The sequence below is a fragment of the Netta rufina genome, assembly GCF_964035555.1.
Source record: "Netta rufina genome assembly, chromosome: 9".
Taxonomy (NCBI): Eukaryota; Metazoa; Chordata; class Aves; order Anseriformes; family Anatidae; genus Netta; species Netta rufina.
In genome coordinates, this window is record NC_140132.1 from 478,544 (window position 1) to 493,995 (window position 15,452).

The following is a 15,452-nucleotide window of genomic DNA, read 5'->3' on the forward strand; positions in this document are numbered from 1 at the left end:
CCGGCAGTGGCGGTCCTCTCCTCTTCCTCCTCCTCCTCCTCCTCCTCCTCTGTCCCGCCGGCGGCCCTCCTCCTCCTCCTCCTCCTCCTCTTCCTCCTCCACCTCCACCTCCACCTCCTCCTCGTGCCGCCGCTCAGGGCTCGGCCCCGGGCCGGCCGCCGCGGCCCCTCCCGCTGCCGGGCGCCCCTGGCCATCCGCCGGGCGGCCGCAGGAAGGCATCCCTCAGGCGGGCGAGGCCGGGGCCCAGCTCCCGCGCGGCGCGGCGGGCGCCCAGCTGGCCGCGGCTGAGAGCGCTAGCGGTGAGGCGGGCAGCGGCGCGGATGGGCGGCGCCTCGGAGAGCTTCTGTACGAGCCGCGGGTCGCTCAGCAACGCCAGCAGCAGCCGCCGCAACACCATCCTCCCGCCGCGCCCGCCCCGGCACCGAGCGCTCTCGCGAGAGTCCCCGCCCCCTCGCCTCCGTCCCCGCCCCGGCGGTCGCGGGTCTCGCGAGAGCCGCGACGCGCCCCGCCGCTGGCAGCATGTGCTCGGGGGGCAGCCTCAGCATCTTGCGTAGTGACTCCTACGTGGACCTCAGCCAGTACCGCGACCAGCACTTCCGGGTGGGCGGCAGGAGCGGGAGCGGGGCCGGGGCGCGGGGTCACCTGGCGGCCGGGCGACGGCGTGGCGGCGTGACCTGGCGGTTGGGTGGCTGGCTTACGGGTTGACCTGGAGGCGGAGTGACGGGGGTGGTCGGGAGATGGGCCGACCTGGCGGCCGTACCTAGGAGATGGGCTGACTTGGCGACCGTCCTGCAGGGAACCCGTTATGACCAGGAGCGGCTGCTGCGGAAGAGCTGCACACTGTACGTGGGGAACCTGTCCTTCTACACCACCGAAGAACAGATCCATGAGCTGTTTGGCAAGAGTGGCGACATCAAGAAGATCATCATGGGGCTGGACAAAGTGAAGAAAACCGCTTGCGGGTTCTGCTTCGTGGAGTATCCTTGTGCTGGGGGGCCCTGTGGGGGAGCTGCTGAGCACAAAGTGATTGAGGCGCCCTCATGTGGGTGCCCCATCCCTGGAGGTGCTCGAGGCCAGGCTGGATGGGGCCTTGCCAGCCTGATCTAGTGGGTGGTATCCCTGTCCATGGCAGGGTATTGGAGTTAGATGGGCTCTGAGGTTCTTTCCAACCCTGTCTATGATTCTGGGCGGCATAGTGGGTGGAAGGCAAGGGCCCTTAGACCGCTTTCAGCCTGGTGCTTCAGCCCGGGCTCCTGCAGCCAGTCCAGCTCTGCAGGACGAACCTGCCCTTGGTGCCCAAGGGAAGGTGGGTTCCTGTAAGCGTGAGTACGTGTCTGAGGGTTTTTGTTGGTGCATTGCATGACTGATGCATTGGCTTTGGCCCAAAGTGTTGCTGAGGATCACTCTGTTATGCTGAGGTGATGGCAGTTGGATGTGACAGGAACACATGTGGGGCTTCTCTTTCTTTGTTTGGTAACATACCTTGGTGCTTCTGAGGGAGAGTGTGGCTCCACAACTTGACCCAATGTATGTACTTCTGACATGTACATTCCTGCACGTTACTCTGATTTAATGTTAGTTTTCTTAGCCCCTGTAGCTTCGTAATGGCAGGCACCTTTAAAAATATCTGAGCAGGAACCTGATTCAAACAAATACTTGGTTTTGCAGCTCATGGGATATATTTTTTCCTTCCACATGCAGAAATTATTAGAAGCCTGTTTTTTTTTCCTTTAACTTATTTATAAGATACTATGCAAGAGGAGATGCTGAAAATGCAATGCGGTACATTAATGGAACCAGACTTGATGACAGGATCATAAGGACAGACTGGGATGCAGGTTTTAAGGAGGGTAGACAGTATGGTCGTGGAAGATCGGGGGGCCAGGTAGGTTGTTGTACAGTCCAGTTTTTAAAGGACTGGTGACTTTGCCGAATAATTGCTATTTGAATTAACGCACTCAGAACGACTTAAGAAACAGCAACTTCAGGCTTGTTGTTAAAGATAGTAATATGCATTAATTCTGAAGACATTTTGTCTGTGGTGATGATATCCACTAAGAACATGTAACGTTTTTCATGTATTTATTTCACTGAAAGTACTTTTAGAAACTTGTTGGCTGTCTCGGGTAATGAAGCTCAGAAAATGTGAGACTGTCAAGAACACAAAGGATGGCACTTAGCTTACCTACAGTTGAGCAGGTAGCAGATGCTTTTATTGCTGAAAAAATGAGACTAGCCACCTTCACTTTGGCTGTCTTGATTAATAATGCCCAATTCCTTTAAAAAGGAAATTTGTGTATGTGGTATTGTGGGCTTCTTCATGACACACTTTGCATTCTCTTTTGTCTTGTCAACTTCTTGTGGACACTTAGATACAGTGGTCTCTAGTTTGACTGTGTAGTCTGATGGTGTAATAGTTCTTGAGAAATAGATAGTCTTATGGTGCAATAGTTTTTGAGAAAATATTTTTCTTTATATCTTTCACAGACTTTTTTTTTTTTTTTTTTTTTTTGTTCTCCTTTGTAAGGTCCGAGATGAATATCGACAAGACTATGATGCTGGAAGAGGTGGCTATGGCAAAACTGTTCAATGCCAATGAACAGTAAATGACTCATCAGCCTCGCAGTAGAACTAAATCTGCATTGTAAATGTCACGAGGCACAAAGTAGGTCTGTTGCACACAGCTTTAACATAAATAGAATTTCACAGGTATATTCAGTGTTCCTGTAATCGCATGGAATGTTCAGTATCTCTTCCATTTTAATACCAGGATTCAAAACATTGCAGAGTACATTAATACAAAGGACCTGGGAGCAAGGTTTTGAGCAATATTATGCATGAGACTTTGGTCTTTGGAAGTTGCTGTAACTCTTTCAGAAGAAACAAAGGTTTAACAGTATGGTGCTTTTCTTTTTCCCTGGCAAAAACTTGATTATTCTATCACTGGATTTTGTTTACATTAGTATCACAGGGTGGAGAGGGGTCATAAAGGAGGATTTATGTGTGTTTCAGAGATGAGAGGAAAAGGCAGAACATGAACAGGAAGTGAAGTTCCAATTTCCAGGAAATACTTAAAGTTGCAGATTTTCTGGAGTTACTGATTAGTAGCCTTTTACACTGATGCTGCTCCTTTGTGGAGTTAGCACATATACTTGAAGGGCCACAACAAAGCAATTCAGATTGAGCCCAATAATCATTAAGTGAGAAGCAAGCCTAACAGGTAGGAGAAAACAGACCCTTTCAGTCTTCTACAAAGAATAATGTGATTGCGTGACATGGCATGATTCAGAACCGTTTTGCTTCATGGGATACAGGGAATAGCAAGTGCAAGAATTACACTACCAGTTATTTTCGTAGTTGGAGTAGTACTATTTTGCTCTTGTCTGGTAGCTCTCTACAGCCTACTATTTGAGGAACAGTATCTTTCCTGTGACTACAAGGGTGACATGGAACCAAGCTTTTACAGATTACCCCATCCCTGCTCTCTCCCTGCCCTGGTCAAAATGGGGTGTTTGGGGAACTGTATGTATAATGAGAAAGTTTGTCCTCAAAATAGATTTTCTATTTGAGAAAGCCAATTGCAGATAAAGGTAAGAATAAAAGTTAAACAAACAAACAAAAAATGATTAATTTTGTGAGGAGCCTTACATTATTCCAAGCATGTGGTAAGACTGGTAAAAGAATTGCAGGACTCTAAATTTTTTTATTTTTTTTTTTAATTTTCTGGATCTTACTAATACTGCCAGTACATGTGATGGGATATTGTACTGTAGACATAGAAAAAAAATTAGATCCCAGCAGGTGTGAAATTGAACTGCTGAAATGGTAGGGTTAGAAAGAAACTGTTACAGAGTTTGGGATTTTTTTGTTTTGTTGTTAATGGACTTCTGAGTTCTTTGGAAACTGCAATACATAACGTTTTGTCCGAGTGTCTTGTTGTCCATAACTTCTTAAACTCCTTTAAAATATCAGGTATGTAAAATTTGACCGTTACTAATTTAACATATTGTTGGAAGTATTAATGTATTTCTATTTTACAGTTTGTCAAAACTGTGACTATAAATTGGAAATGCAGTGAGGTAGAATGGTAGTAAGACTCCTTTCTTAATAAGTGAAGCTTTGGGTGGGCGCTTTTTGTGCAGTAGTAAAACTAGATGGCAAAGAGTAAAACCAGATTTTCAGAATTACTCGATGCAGGTCTGTAAACGTGACTGAACAACTGAACAGATTTTTTTATTTTTTTTTTCTATATATTGCATTTGATGATGAGTTTACAGCCTGTAATCTGCCCTAGGAAACCTCTGAAGTTTGTTTTTCACTGTATCAATTTTGTATAAAAATTGGTGTTAACAAAACTCTTAAGTCACTTTCAAATAAAGCTGCAACACTAAAGTGGATTGTTATTTCTTAAAATGGAGTCAGTGAAAGAAATGAGCTATATTCAGACTCTTGCCCACAACCATCGTTCTACTATCTTTTAAGATGGAGAGGGAATATTCCTTCCCTTTGACTGGGTTTTTAAGTCTTGTTCTGTTCTTAAGTGAAGATGTTTGCTTAATGCTCTTCATTCTGGTATTTTTTGGGTTACAGAACAGAAATGAGTTAATAGTATTGAAATGTATATGAAAAATAAAAAAAAAAAAGAAAAAAAAAAAAAAAGAAAATGAACCTTACTCTGCAGTGATTCACCAAGCACCACAGAATGCAAACGAGCAATGTTACCTTCCTGAGAGGATCTGCTTTTGAGATATATGAGCTTAATAGAATAAAGCATACCAGTAGGCAAGGGCTGATATGCACCTGTTCAGTTTTAGGTGGTGCTGTGTTTAATGTCAATGTTCGATGTGGTGACAAGCAATGTGAGGTAAGTCTTAAAAAAAAAAAAAAAAAAAAAAAAAGTTCACATCTGTTATTATTGTAACAATAATCTCAAAAATTGTAACAAAAACACAACAAAACAAAAACAAAAAAAAATATAACAATAATCTCAAAAACTGTAGAGCTTAACAAATGAAAAACCATGAGTAAGTCTCTAGAAAGAAACCAATGTATGTGATACCATAAGAAAAGACAAATTCTTGTTTTAATCAAATTTGTTTAGATCAAGCAATATCCTTCAGGATTTCGGTGGTGTCTAATAAAAACATCCTCTCTATACTTCTGGCTGGCTTACTGAGTACAGTAACAGTACTATTCCACTGTGACTAGACAGCATGCTTGAAGGGGCTGTGCTCTGTGTGTTCTGTTTGGAGCAGCAGCTCTGTTACATATCTGTCTACGTTGTACTGAATAACATTTAGAAAGGGCTTAGAACTTCTGACATTTGACTGCAGTCCTTACAAGAAAAGCTAAAGCCTGTCTTCATTAGGGGATCCTGATTCTCTCTTGTTTTGCCTGGTCAATGGGAAGCCAGGTGGTTGGAAGTGACTTGATTTATTCCTGACCTGTTTCTAATGAGATGGTGGGGGAAGGTTATAATGAGTTAAAATGATTTTATATTGCTTTTTTATTAGTAGTATGAGGCTTTCAGATTCTTTTAATATGGAAGTAAAAAGTTTTAATGTGAGGTTTTCTATTTGGAGAGGTATTGAACAATGGGATTTAAGAGCACATGGACATACCATTTAAAGTCTTAGTATTATCTCAAAAGAGAATATAGAGGAAAACACTTGAACCTGGTTTGATTTTTGCATTCCCCAATACAAATCAGGCATGGCTCTGCTGAAGCTAGTGTTGTATAACTGAAGTTGTAAAACTTCAGTGCGGGGCTTGGTTAGTTTTCTAACATGCAAATTCATTGTGATTAGGTTCTCTTTTGGAAGTGCAGACTCTCTTTCCTTTTTTATTTTATTTATTTATTTTTTTGAGAAGATAGTTCACTCTGATGATACGCACTTTCACAGAAATGTAACCTATATTAGCTTTTCTAAATACTTGTTCATCATAACTAGGTATGTTCATGGAAGTGTATCCATAAAGTAATACAGCATCTGAGACTAGGAGTGGAAGCTTAGACACCTTAATGAAAGAGGGGATTGTTAAAAATTAAGATAGGGATGTCTTTGGCCTCTTCTTTGTTGTGAAGACTCACTGAAGGTTGATTTACATGTCTGTCTTCTGGCAGTTCCTACTTAACATTCCATCCAGTTACATTTTATTTTCTGTAGCACCTTATAGTTAAGGATTGGGCAAAGTCTATTATGTTTCGTTCTAATTTCTCAGTGAATGACCTAGGTCAGGAGATTCCATAACTGTAGCATTTGTATATTAAGGGTGTGTAACTTCCTGCACTCAATGTTTCTACCTCAAAGGTTGTGAGGATGTGTTGCGTCCCTGTAAGTTGAACACGGTTACAGGAAGAAGACAGTTTGCTGAACTCCTTCTTAAACCTCATCCTGAAAGAAGGAGAAACTTGTTCTTGTATATGTGTTCCACAGTTTATGAAGATGATCTTTCTGCCACCCTGCTTCCCACCCTACTTTCAAAGACAAAGATACACTTTACCTAAGTGAGATAATGTTCTCCAAAATTATTTTAGCTTCTAGCTAAAGACTGGGAGACAGAGGGAGAATTGCGTATCCGAACTCTTCTTTGCAGCATTTACTAATTGGTATGTTTGGATCTGACACAAATCTTTCCCTTAGCCAACCATGAATTTTGAATTTCGAACATTTGACGAGCAGCAGAAGAAAAATGCCAGATGGCTCCCTCTAGTGACTACAAAATTAGTATGTGCTTATTTTCTGACAGCCCACAACTGCTGAAAGCTGTTTTGCACAGCATGCTGCGTGTGGTACTGTCTTATGATTTTGCTTTCTTTTGTGTTGTAAAAGTGGACAAAAAGCCCCACTAATTTTAATCTGTAAACCTTCTTTCAGAGTGCGAGCAACTAAAGATCAGGACTGTATCCCATTGCTGTTTCTCTGAAAAAAAACAATGCAGTTGTACTTTATTATAATGTGTTTTGCCATATTATATTCAACACAAAATGGAGAAGTTGTGATTGCTTCAAGCTGGTCTTACTTCCTGTAGAACATTATAGGTCCAGCATGGTGTGGTGTCCTGGAAAGCAGATGCCTACTTACCTCTCTAACTTCAGCCACAAAATTCCTCTCCCCTGTTCAACAGACCTGTTCAGAAGAGTTCAATCAAGACACCTCAGTCACCTCGTTCCCACACCCATAACCCTTGAATGAGATGTGCAGGGTTTGTATCTTCCCCAACAATTACGCTCAATAGGTTTTTATGCCAGTTGATGTCCATGTAAGGACTGTGGGATTTGGTACTGGAGGAAGAGAGGACTTCCTGATCTGTGGTTTGTGATATGACTCACTTCTACGGATTTTGGTGTGTATATTTGTTAATTATTTAATATGCAGTAGTACATTTTCTAGTTTGGTACATCTGAAAGGCTGCAACCAGTGTGGAATTTATAAGGAATAACTTCAGTGACTTTTCTTCTCCCCTAGCAACCTCCTAAAATTTTGCAAAAAGCACTTCTATGATATTAAAGGGATGTTTGACTATTAGATTCCCAATCCAAGTTTTACAACCTCCTACTTACTAGCTATAACTGTGTTCCAGCAAATTCATGTGTGCCATAAATCTGTTTTTCAGTCTCTAGCATGTTATGAAATAAAGTTCTGTACTAAACATGAGGTAAATGTATGTAGATTGTCAAGGTACCAGACAGGGTCTTAATGTCAAATTTGCTTATATGGAGTTAGAATAGTCCTTTGAGTGCTTTGCAGACTTTAATGTCTTTAGAGTATCTTTCTAGGAAAGTGTCCTTTATGTTACATACTTTTTTGATCTAAGGTATAAGAGGAGTTACGCAGAGTGTTAGAGAAGCCTATGCTGGTTGAGGAGTTGAACCTCTTGATCTTCTGCCTACAAAACTGTCTTTCCTAACTGCAGAAATGTATTTCATGACGTGGTAACATGAGTGTAAGGAGACCAAGAAATATGTGCAGTACAGTTCTCACACATGATTTGGAAAGATGAGCAATGCTTGCAGGCTCAGTTCTTTTAACCTATTTTTACAAAATAAATATCTTAAAAATGAAATAAAGTTCTAGCAAACTGAATTCTCTTCACACAGGACTGGCATTACGTGCTTCGTTTTAGTACCTTCCAAAGTAGTTGCAGGCATATATAGTACTGCATCTGATAGTACTGACATACTGCTATATAGGCTGGGATCGGTTGAGTTGAGTATATATTTACACTGCTCTCCTTTCACTTCCATCCCTGAAGCACCTCAGCCTGAATTTCCAGTGGCTGCTGACAGTTCACAGTACTCAATGTAAAAAAAAAACCCTGGAGTGGCTTTTCACATGTATCCCTCCCTCTGCAGCTTGGAGAGTCATAGTTCATTTCACCTTTTGTGTGGTGGCTAAATTTGGCAGAATCAGTAACCTAAAAGTGCACAACTGAATGTAGATTTTGTTCTTCATGTGTGGAAGCCAAATACGAGTTAGTCCTATGTTAATGGTTTCACTCCCTTGAGTGTACCAGAGCAGACAGGTGCTTTTGAAATCCCCTTGACTGTTCAGAAAGAGCAGCATTTCTGGTTGAATGTTCCTCAGACAGACTCCCAGAAGCTTTCTCTTCATTCTCCGTTGCTTGCCTGAAACCTGCTTGTATTTTATTCTGTTCCCTTCCAAGAAAGTCCAGACAAAGCCAGTTGCTTCTGCCCTTGCAGGAATATCTACCACTTTCTCAGAGCCTGGATGAAGGGCTGAATCAGGATTTCAGAAGTCAAGTTGCATAGTAAGAAACTGAAATAACTTCAGTCGAGAAACGGTGTGAATTAAACATTAGTCAGTGACTAGGAAAATTGCCTTCAGTGCCTTGTGAATGAGCGTGTTTTCAGATATAAGACTATATCTTAAGTTACTTTGTTGGTTTTAATTTTATTTAAGTTAGAGGTATCTCTGACTTTTCTATTTTATTTTTATTTTTATTTTTTTTAGGGAGGGTCATTTATTGATTCCCGTGGGATCAGTATTTTTTGATAAGGATCCCCAATTCATTTCAGCTATGATTAAAAGACGCTTCTTCCTCAGCACAATTTTAAAAACAAATGGAAAAAAATGCTATTTTGTTATTTCTCCAATTACATGTAGCATAAATATCAACATAATTTAGCCTGATGGAGTCATTTGTAGCTAAGTTTCTGGACATTGCAAGCCAACAATTTAAGAAGGAGATACTGATATTGTACTTATAATAGGTAAGAATGTATTAGGGGTTAGAAAGGCATACTTGTCTTTAGATCTGTCACCCACATGTAGCTTGAATTGCATGAACTCGTGTCAGTTTTCTGACTTTCTTTTATTAGTTTAAAATAACAATCCTATTTTTTTGTGCTTCGTGTTGTTATGCTTTCTGTATGGGAAATTTTTCTCAAATAAGTGAATTTTGCCACTCTGTTCACCTTAATTTAATTATAAATTGGTGGTTTTTGTTGTGTGTTTGATTTTCTGTAATACCACTGTTTTGCAACATTTTAAATTGCTTTTTATGAAAACAAACCAAAAACCCTGTCAGCTTGTCGTGCTGCCACAAGATGTCATGAGAAGCTGTGTCTCGCTCCAAGATGCTCTGAGTCCTTGGCAGTCAGCTAAGTTGAGTGGTTGTTCTGGAACGACGTGTTCTGAAAGCACATCATTTCACCATACAGCTAATGCAATATCTTCTCTTGAATAAATTCTTTTTCATGTTGGGACTCTCTCCAAAACAAGAGAGACTGGTGACTGATTTAGTGATCTTCTAAAATACCCCAAAGTAACAGAGGTAAAAGTGCCTTATTGCTGAGGTGTAGTATGCCTCATACCAGTGAGCACTGTAGAACTGAAGAAGGGTTCTGCATGTCTGGCTGGGAGGGCGACACTTTACCAACATAAATATTAAAAAGTGAAAAGACTCCTCTTCGTGATTACAGAGTGATCTCAGAAAAGAATGGTGGGTTTAGTTTGTATGATCTTTTGTGTTTAATATCTACGTAATCAGCATGGCTCTCCTTGTTGATAAAAGTACTGGATTCTCAGGAATATTCATGGATTTTATCTGAGAGTATTGAATGAGGTCAGCGTAACTCCAAACTGCAATAGAAAACTATTCTCATGAATATAAATAAACCTAAAGCATCATAAGGCTGTTCTGCTTGTTACCAAAGCCCGAGAGCTGTACACTAAAGAGCTAGGAGGAACAGATGGATAAAACAACGTTTCCTTTTTTAGGAAAATGTTCCCTGCTTGTTCTGTCTGTCAACACATGCAATGGGGGCATAGAAATATGTCAATTTATTTATGTATTTATTTATTTTTTTTAGCATGCTTCTAAAAATGCTTTTTAGTTTGCTTTAGTTTGCTTCTGCCTCAGGTGTTCTAGTGATCATGGTTCAGTTTCTGGCTTCCTGAAGGCAGCAGGAGTTCTATTGTTGATCTGGGAACAGGATGTGTATCACCTACCTGTCCTTGATAGCTTTTCCTTTGGTAAGTATCGGACAGACTTCAGTCATGTTTTAGAACTTGTGCAGCTATTAATAACAGGAAAGCTGTTTAAGATATATCTTATCTTTATGTCCATAATTTTTTCTTGCGTATATGTAAGATGGCCCTTATCTGGACCTAGAACTCATTGAGCACAGCCTCTTTGTCACACAATTATTATCTAACCAGTTCCTTTCTTGGATCCTTTTCTGGAAATCGGTTTACCTGTGTGCAGATGTTTGTGTGCTTTCATTTGTGCTCATGCTTGGACATCTGGAGCTGCAAATTTGCCACACAGGCAAATTTTGCTCTCCTACAAACTCATTTAAACCTCTGTAAGTTTGACTAATGTCCTAAAATCTTTTTGGGATAGAAGCAGTTGCTTTGTATGTTCATATGTATGTGACTGCAGAGTCACATACTGACAAAAACAGAGAGTTTTATTGCATGGGCCACCTCTGCCTGTTGATGTATGGTGAATATCCTAAAAGATGAATAAATAGATTAAGAAAGTACATGCATTAGCATGTACATGCATTAACTGGTGTGTGTACTTGCCCTGACCTCTTTTGGTCTAGCATGTCTTCCACGAGATAGTCTTTTTCAAGAATCAAGAGCAATGTTAGAGGGATAATATGGACTAAATAAACATTAACATGGATTATTTTAAAATTACTGCAGGCAGATGAGTGATCTCTTTTCTTTAAATTTATGACCAAATGAATGTCTGTGAGAAACCTAAGAATATTTTGGGTAAACATAATGCCAAAGGTACTCCATGTAAATTAATTGCGTCTTTCATTTCTCCTTTTGAACTGCTTTGGCGATGCTCTTACTTGACACAGCCAGGGTAAGGCATGCTATGAACAGCCCAAGGTGAGTGCTTAGTAGCACTTAAGGGAATGCGTCTTTGGGCTACAGATACTGGAGAGTGAGAAAGTAAACCAGATGTTCAAGTAGTTCTTTCAGCCTTAAATAGCTTTATAAGAAATGGCTGCAGCTAACATGCCAGGGGAACTCTGTCAAGAGTGTGTGGGAGCAGTATTGACTCCTGAGCTATTTCTCAAAGTGAGTCAGAGACACTGAGCAAAACAACTTCACAAAAAGTAATCACATCTTTTTGGTAGGAGAGATTCAACATCCATCAGGGTAAGTGTCCAAAATCAGTTGCAGGACAGTATTCTCAGAATCCAGGGCTGTGAGGGCCAACAAGTATTAGTCAATGTACAGAGGCTGGCAGAGAAAGGCCTTGCTTCAAAAGAATGCAGGAGGCTGGCAGGATGTGAAAAGTGAAGGGAGATTCCAGCCGTTTTGTGCTAATCCAATATCTCAGACTCTAGACATAAAATGGTCACCAAGGCAAAGTTAATGAAAGATTAAAAGAGGCCCTGTTGTCTGAATAAATACATGGCATCCCTCAGCAGTCTCTGGATGCAATGCTGATTCTGTTTGATCATGCATTTTTCCCTACACATATTTAATTGAACTAAAACTTGTCTGGGACTGAATTGTTTAAGATTAGTTCATTCCCTGTTAGAAAACAAAATCACTTTGATGTACGTGAGTGAGTGGTTCTGTTTCTCTGTGAATCGCCTTCCTGGTTGAGCCAAGTAGTTTGTAGATGACAGTGCTCCACGAGCAGTGCACACCACAGAAGGCACAGTGCTTTTCCTTTTTAATGGCTATGGCTGGCACCTGGTCTGTTCAGGAAGAGATTTTTTTAACAGCTTTTAAGTCTAGGAAAAATTAGTATATTCTATGGGTATACTGATACAGCCATGCAGATTTTAGTTTGGGTTGAAGTTAATGTGAGGGTACTGCAATCTTTCAGTTCTTGATACTTTAGTTCTTAATAATTTTGACTGAATATTTTAGTACACTTAAAAAACAACAAAACAAAAAAAAAAAAGCAAAATGCACAGAGGTCTAAACCAAGAAGTCAAGTATAGGGCTTTTATCAAAAGCAATGTTTTTTAAGTTCTTAGGTGCAATGGATATTCTAATTTTAAAGTGTCGTACAAATTCAGTTTGTGCTAAGAACAATATATATATATACATTTATTCTTCATTGTATCTAAACATTTTTATTGCTGTGTTGCCACAACTGTTGACTGTGACAGTATAACATAAATAGAGAGATGAGAGACTGAAACCACAATGAAATATCGGTGACAAAAGCTAGAATTGAAGCATTCTCCATTCAGATTTCCTTTTAAATGGAGGAATATGTATTCCACTTCTATGAAGGCTGTATCATTGCTTTTCAGATATGATTCAAAGATACATATTAAAAAAGGGAAAGTATAAATCATCTGTGTCATTAGGAATTCTAATTCCATTTGAAAAGGAAAAGTGCTATTTATGAACCTTACAGAAAGCCTTTGGGTCATGAACAGCATTTCCATTTGCAGGAGAAAAATGTAAGAATAGTTTTCTACAAGTCAATATAAAATGATACCTTTCAAAATCAATTTCTGGTGACATTAAAACACTGAAAAATTATCAGAAGCTATGTGAAAATAAGATGAAAAAAACATGCAGTGTTTTTTCCAGTATTCACAACTTCGTTTTTGAATGGAGTTGCTGTTGATTTTGGTAGGCCTGAACTCCTTAGCTGAACGTACCCCAAGGAGAACCTGCTTCTCCTTTTGCTTACCCCAGAATGGATGAAGGGTGACTTCACTGACCTTGGTGGCATCACTATGCATTCTAGAAAGTGGCTGAACAGAACATCTGCTGTTGTTTGTGAGTGATTTTTTTTATATTTTTTTTTAAGAGGAGAGAATCTCAGATTCTGGATTTGAAGGTACTATAAACCTGGCCATTAGAACATTCCTACTGCATCCTTTGAACACTTGAATTTCTTAAACTTCATATATGTGAAGTTATTATATTTATACACTAAACAGGGGCATGGTAATATCATTGACGAACAGGCTATTTGCATCTACTGCTGTATTTATGGTCTCATAATCTGAGAGTGTTTAGCATTTGCAATGGTGGAGATGGGGCCATGTTCATAAGTGCAATTATATGTTAACAAAGTGCAATTTATATGTTAACAAAGATGCCAGTGTTGCATCACAATGTTTGCCTTTCAATTTTGTTTGTCATTTTTTAAATTTTCTAGCATTTCTTGATTGTTCTAGCAGGTTAATTAGATTATGGATTGGCTGTGGTAGGAACGCTGATTCTCTGAGCTCTATCACTTCTGGACACAAGATCACTGTGATGTTGAGCTGTGTTCTGTGGTCTGATCCATGTCATAGCAACATAGGGATCTGCAGGATGACAGCCATTCCTCCTGAATGAATCTTCTTTTTCTTCCTTGCAGTCTTTATTGTTATTCTTATGGTTTATTTTATCAATGAAATCTATTAAATCTATTAAAGAGAAAAATGAATATTTTATTTTTCCTCATGAACTCAGGAAACTGGGAGTTGATTTTTGTATTAAAGCAACATGATTCATGCTTTCTTTGAGGAGGTCTGGAGTTAAGCATCTTAGGCCTTCTGTTAAATGCAGAAATTAAAATGCTTTCATGTATGGCAAGAAGCTGAAGTGCTTTGTTTAAAATAGATTTGAAGGAAAATTTTTATATAATTTGAAATATTTTACTATCTCAGAATATATTTTCCTATTTCCTGGGGATGCAACCCCACTCTCCAGAGCAACACTTTCCTCTCCTCTTATTGTAAAAGACTGTGCATGCAGCTGTAATGCAGCTGTTAGGAGTGCAGTGGGGAGCACAGAGGCAACCTGCTTCACTGGGCCACATCTGTCCTTAGAAAAATTCAAAGTGACAGGAAGCATGCTGAGGCCATATGTCAGCAAAGCAATGTTCAGAATGGGCTGAACTGCAAGCACAGTTTTAATTTCTACCAGAGATCTTGAGGCTGTTGTGTCTAAATCATTAAGAACAAGTTTAATTCTCTGAATTACCGCTGTGTGTCAGTAGCTGTTAGAGAACTTTGAGCAAACTGGGCGATACCAGCCCTGGAAGCATGTTTAACTCTGACAAAACTGTCTGGATTTACTGTACTTCATTTGGTTTTGTATGCAGTTACCTGCTTTGTATGTTAAAGAATCAAGAATTTGTATAATGCTGTTTTTGTCAGGCCTTTGCAGCTGTGATCTATACTGGGGCATTTCCTCCACGAGCAGTCTGATATCTGATATCACTGCTATGAGAGCTGGCACATGGAGAGTACATTGTCTTCAGAACACTTCATCAGTTCTTAGTCCCTTTTGAGTTTTGGAGCACTGAAATTAATTGACTGAATGCATTTGCCTAAAACAATAGCTTTATATGAGAAAGATGCAACTTTTTGATGTGTTTCTTAACCAAGAAAACAGCATGCTCCTTTTCTAGTTATCTATTCAAAGGAGCAATATAAATCAATTAGAAGGTGTTCATCTCAATCCTTAGTTGACCTGCATCAGGTCAACATCCTGCATCCTCTCTGCACTCTCCCTTCAGGTATGTATACATTTTGATGAGATCCCCCTGAGCCTTTCCTTCTCGAGGCAGAACAGTCCCAGACCTCTCAGCCTCGTCTCTTGTGACAAATGCCCCAGTCCCTCTGCCTTTAGTAAGGGGTATATGAGGGCTGAATAGTTAATCATCTTTTTTTTTTTTTTTTCATGACTTTTTGTCATAAACATAATTATGGTTAAAACTATTCTTAGATGCTACAAAATTGCAGTGTGGACTTAGTGTTCACAGTAAAGACTCAGCCTAAAATGTACAGTGAAAGAAAAGTTGAAACCACAGATTGTTTGAGAGGTTGGTTCTATTTATATTTTTACATTGGTAGAATATTCACTGTTTCTGTACAGACTTATTTGGTTTTAAGAAAACAAGAAAAAGACTCAGGCTGGAGAACACTGGAAAGTTTTGTTTAGGGTTATTGAAAAAAATTTGCTGTTAAAAAATGACAAAATGTACCTCCATCA

The 15,452-nt window shown here is 39.8% G+C and overlaps 1 protein-coding gene across 1 annotated transcript; it reads left to right on the forward strand.

Annotated features, from left to right (window-relative positions):
• The first annotated feature begins 491 nt into the window (after positions 1-491).
• Positions 492-4,978, forward strand: NCBP2 (nuclear cap binding protein subunit 2). The gene is made up of 4 exons (XM_084292311.1): positions 492-600; positions 796-977; positions 1,747-1,885; positions 2,528-4,978. Exons 1-4 carry the CDS (start codon positions 520-522, stop codon positions 2,597-2,599), a joined length of 474 nt encoding a protein of 157 aa, XP_084148437.1. The 5' UTR covers positions 492-519; the 3' UTR covers positions 2,600-4,978.
• The last annotated feature ends 10,474 nt before the right edge of the window (positions 4,979-15,452 follow it).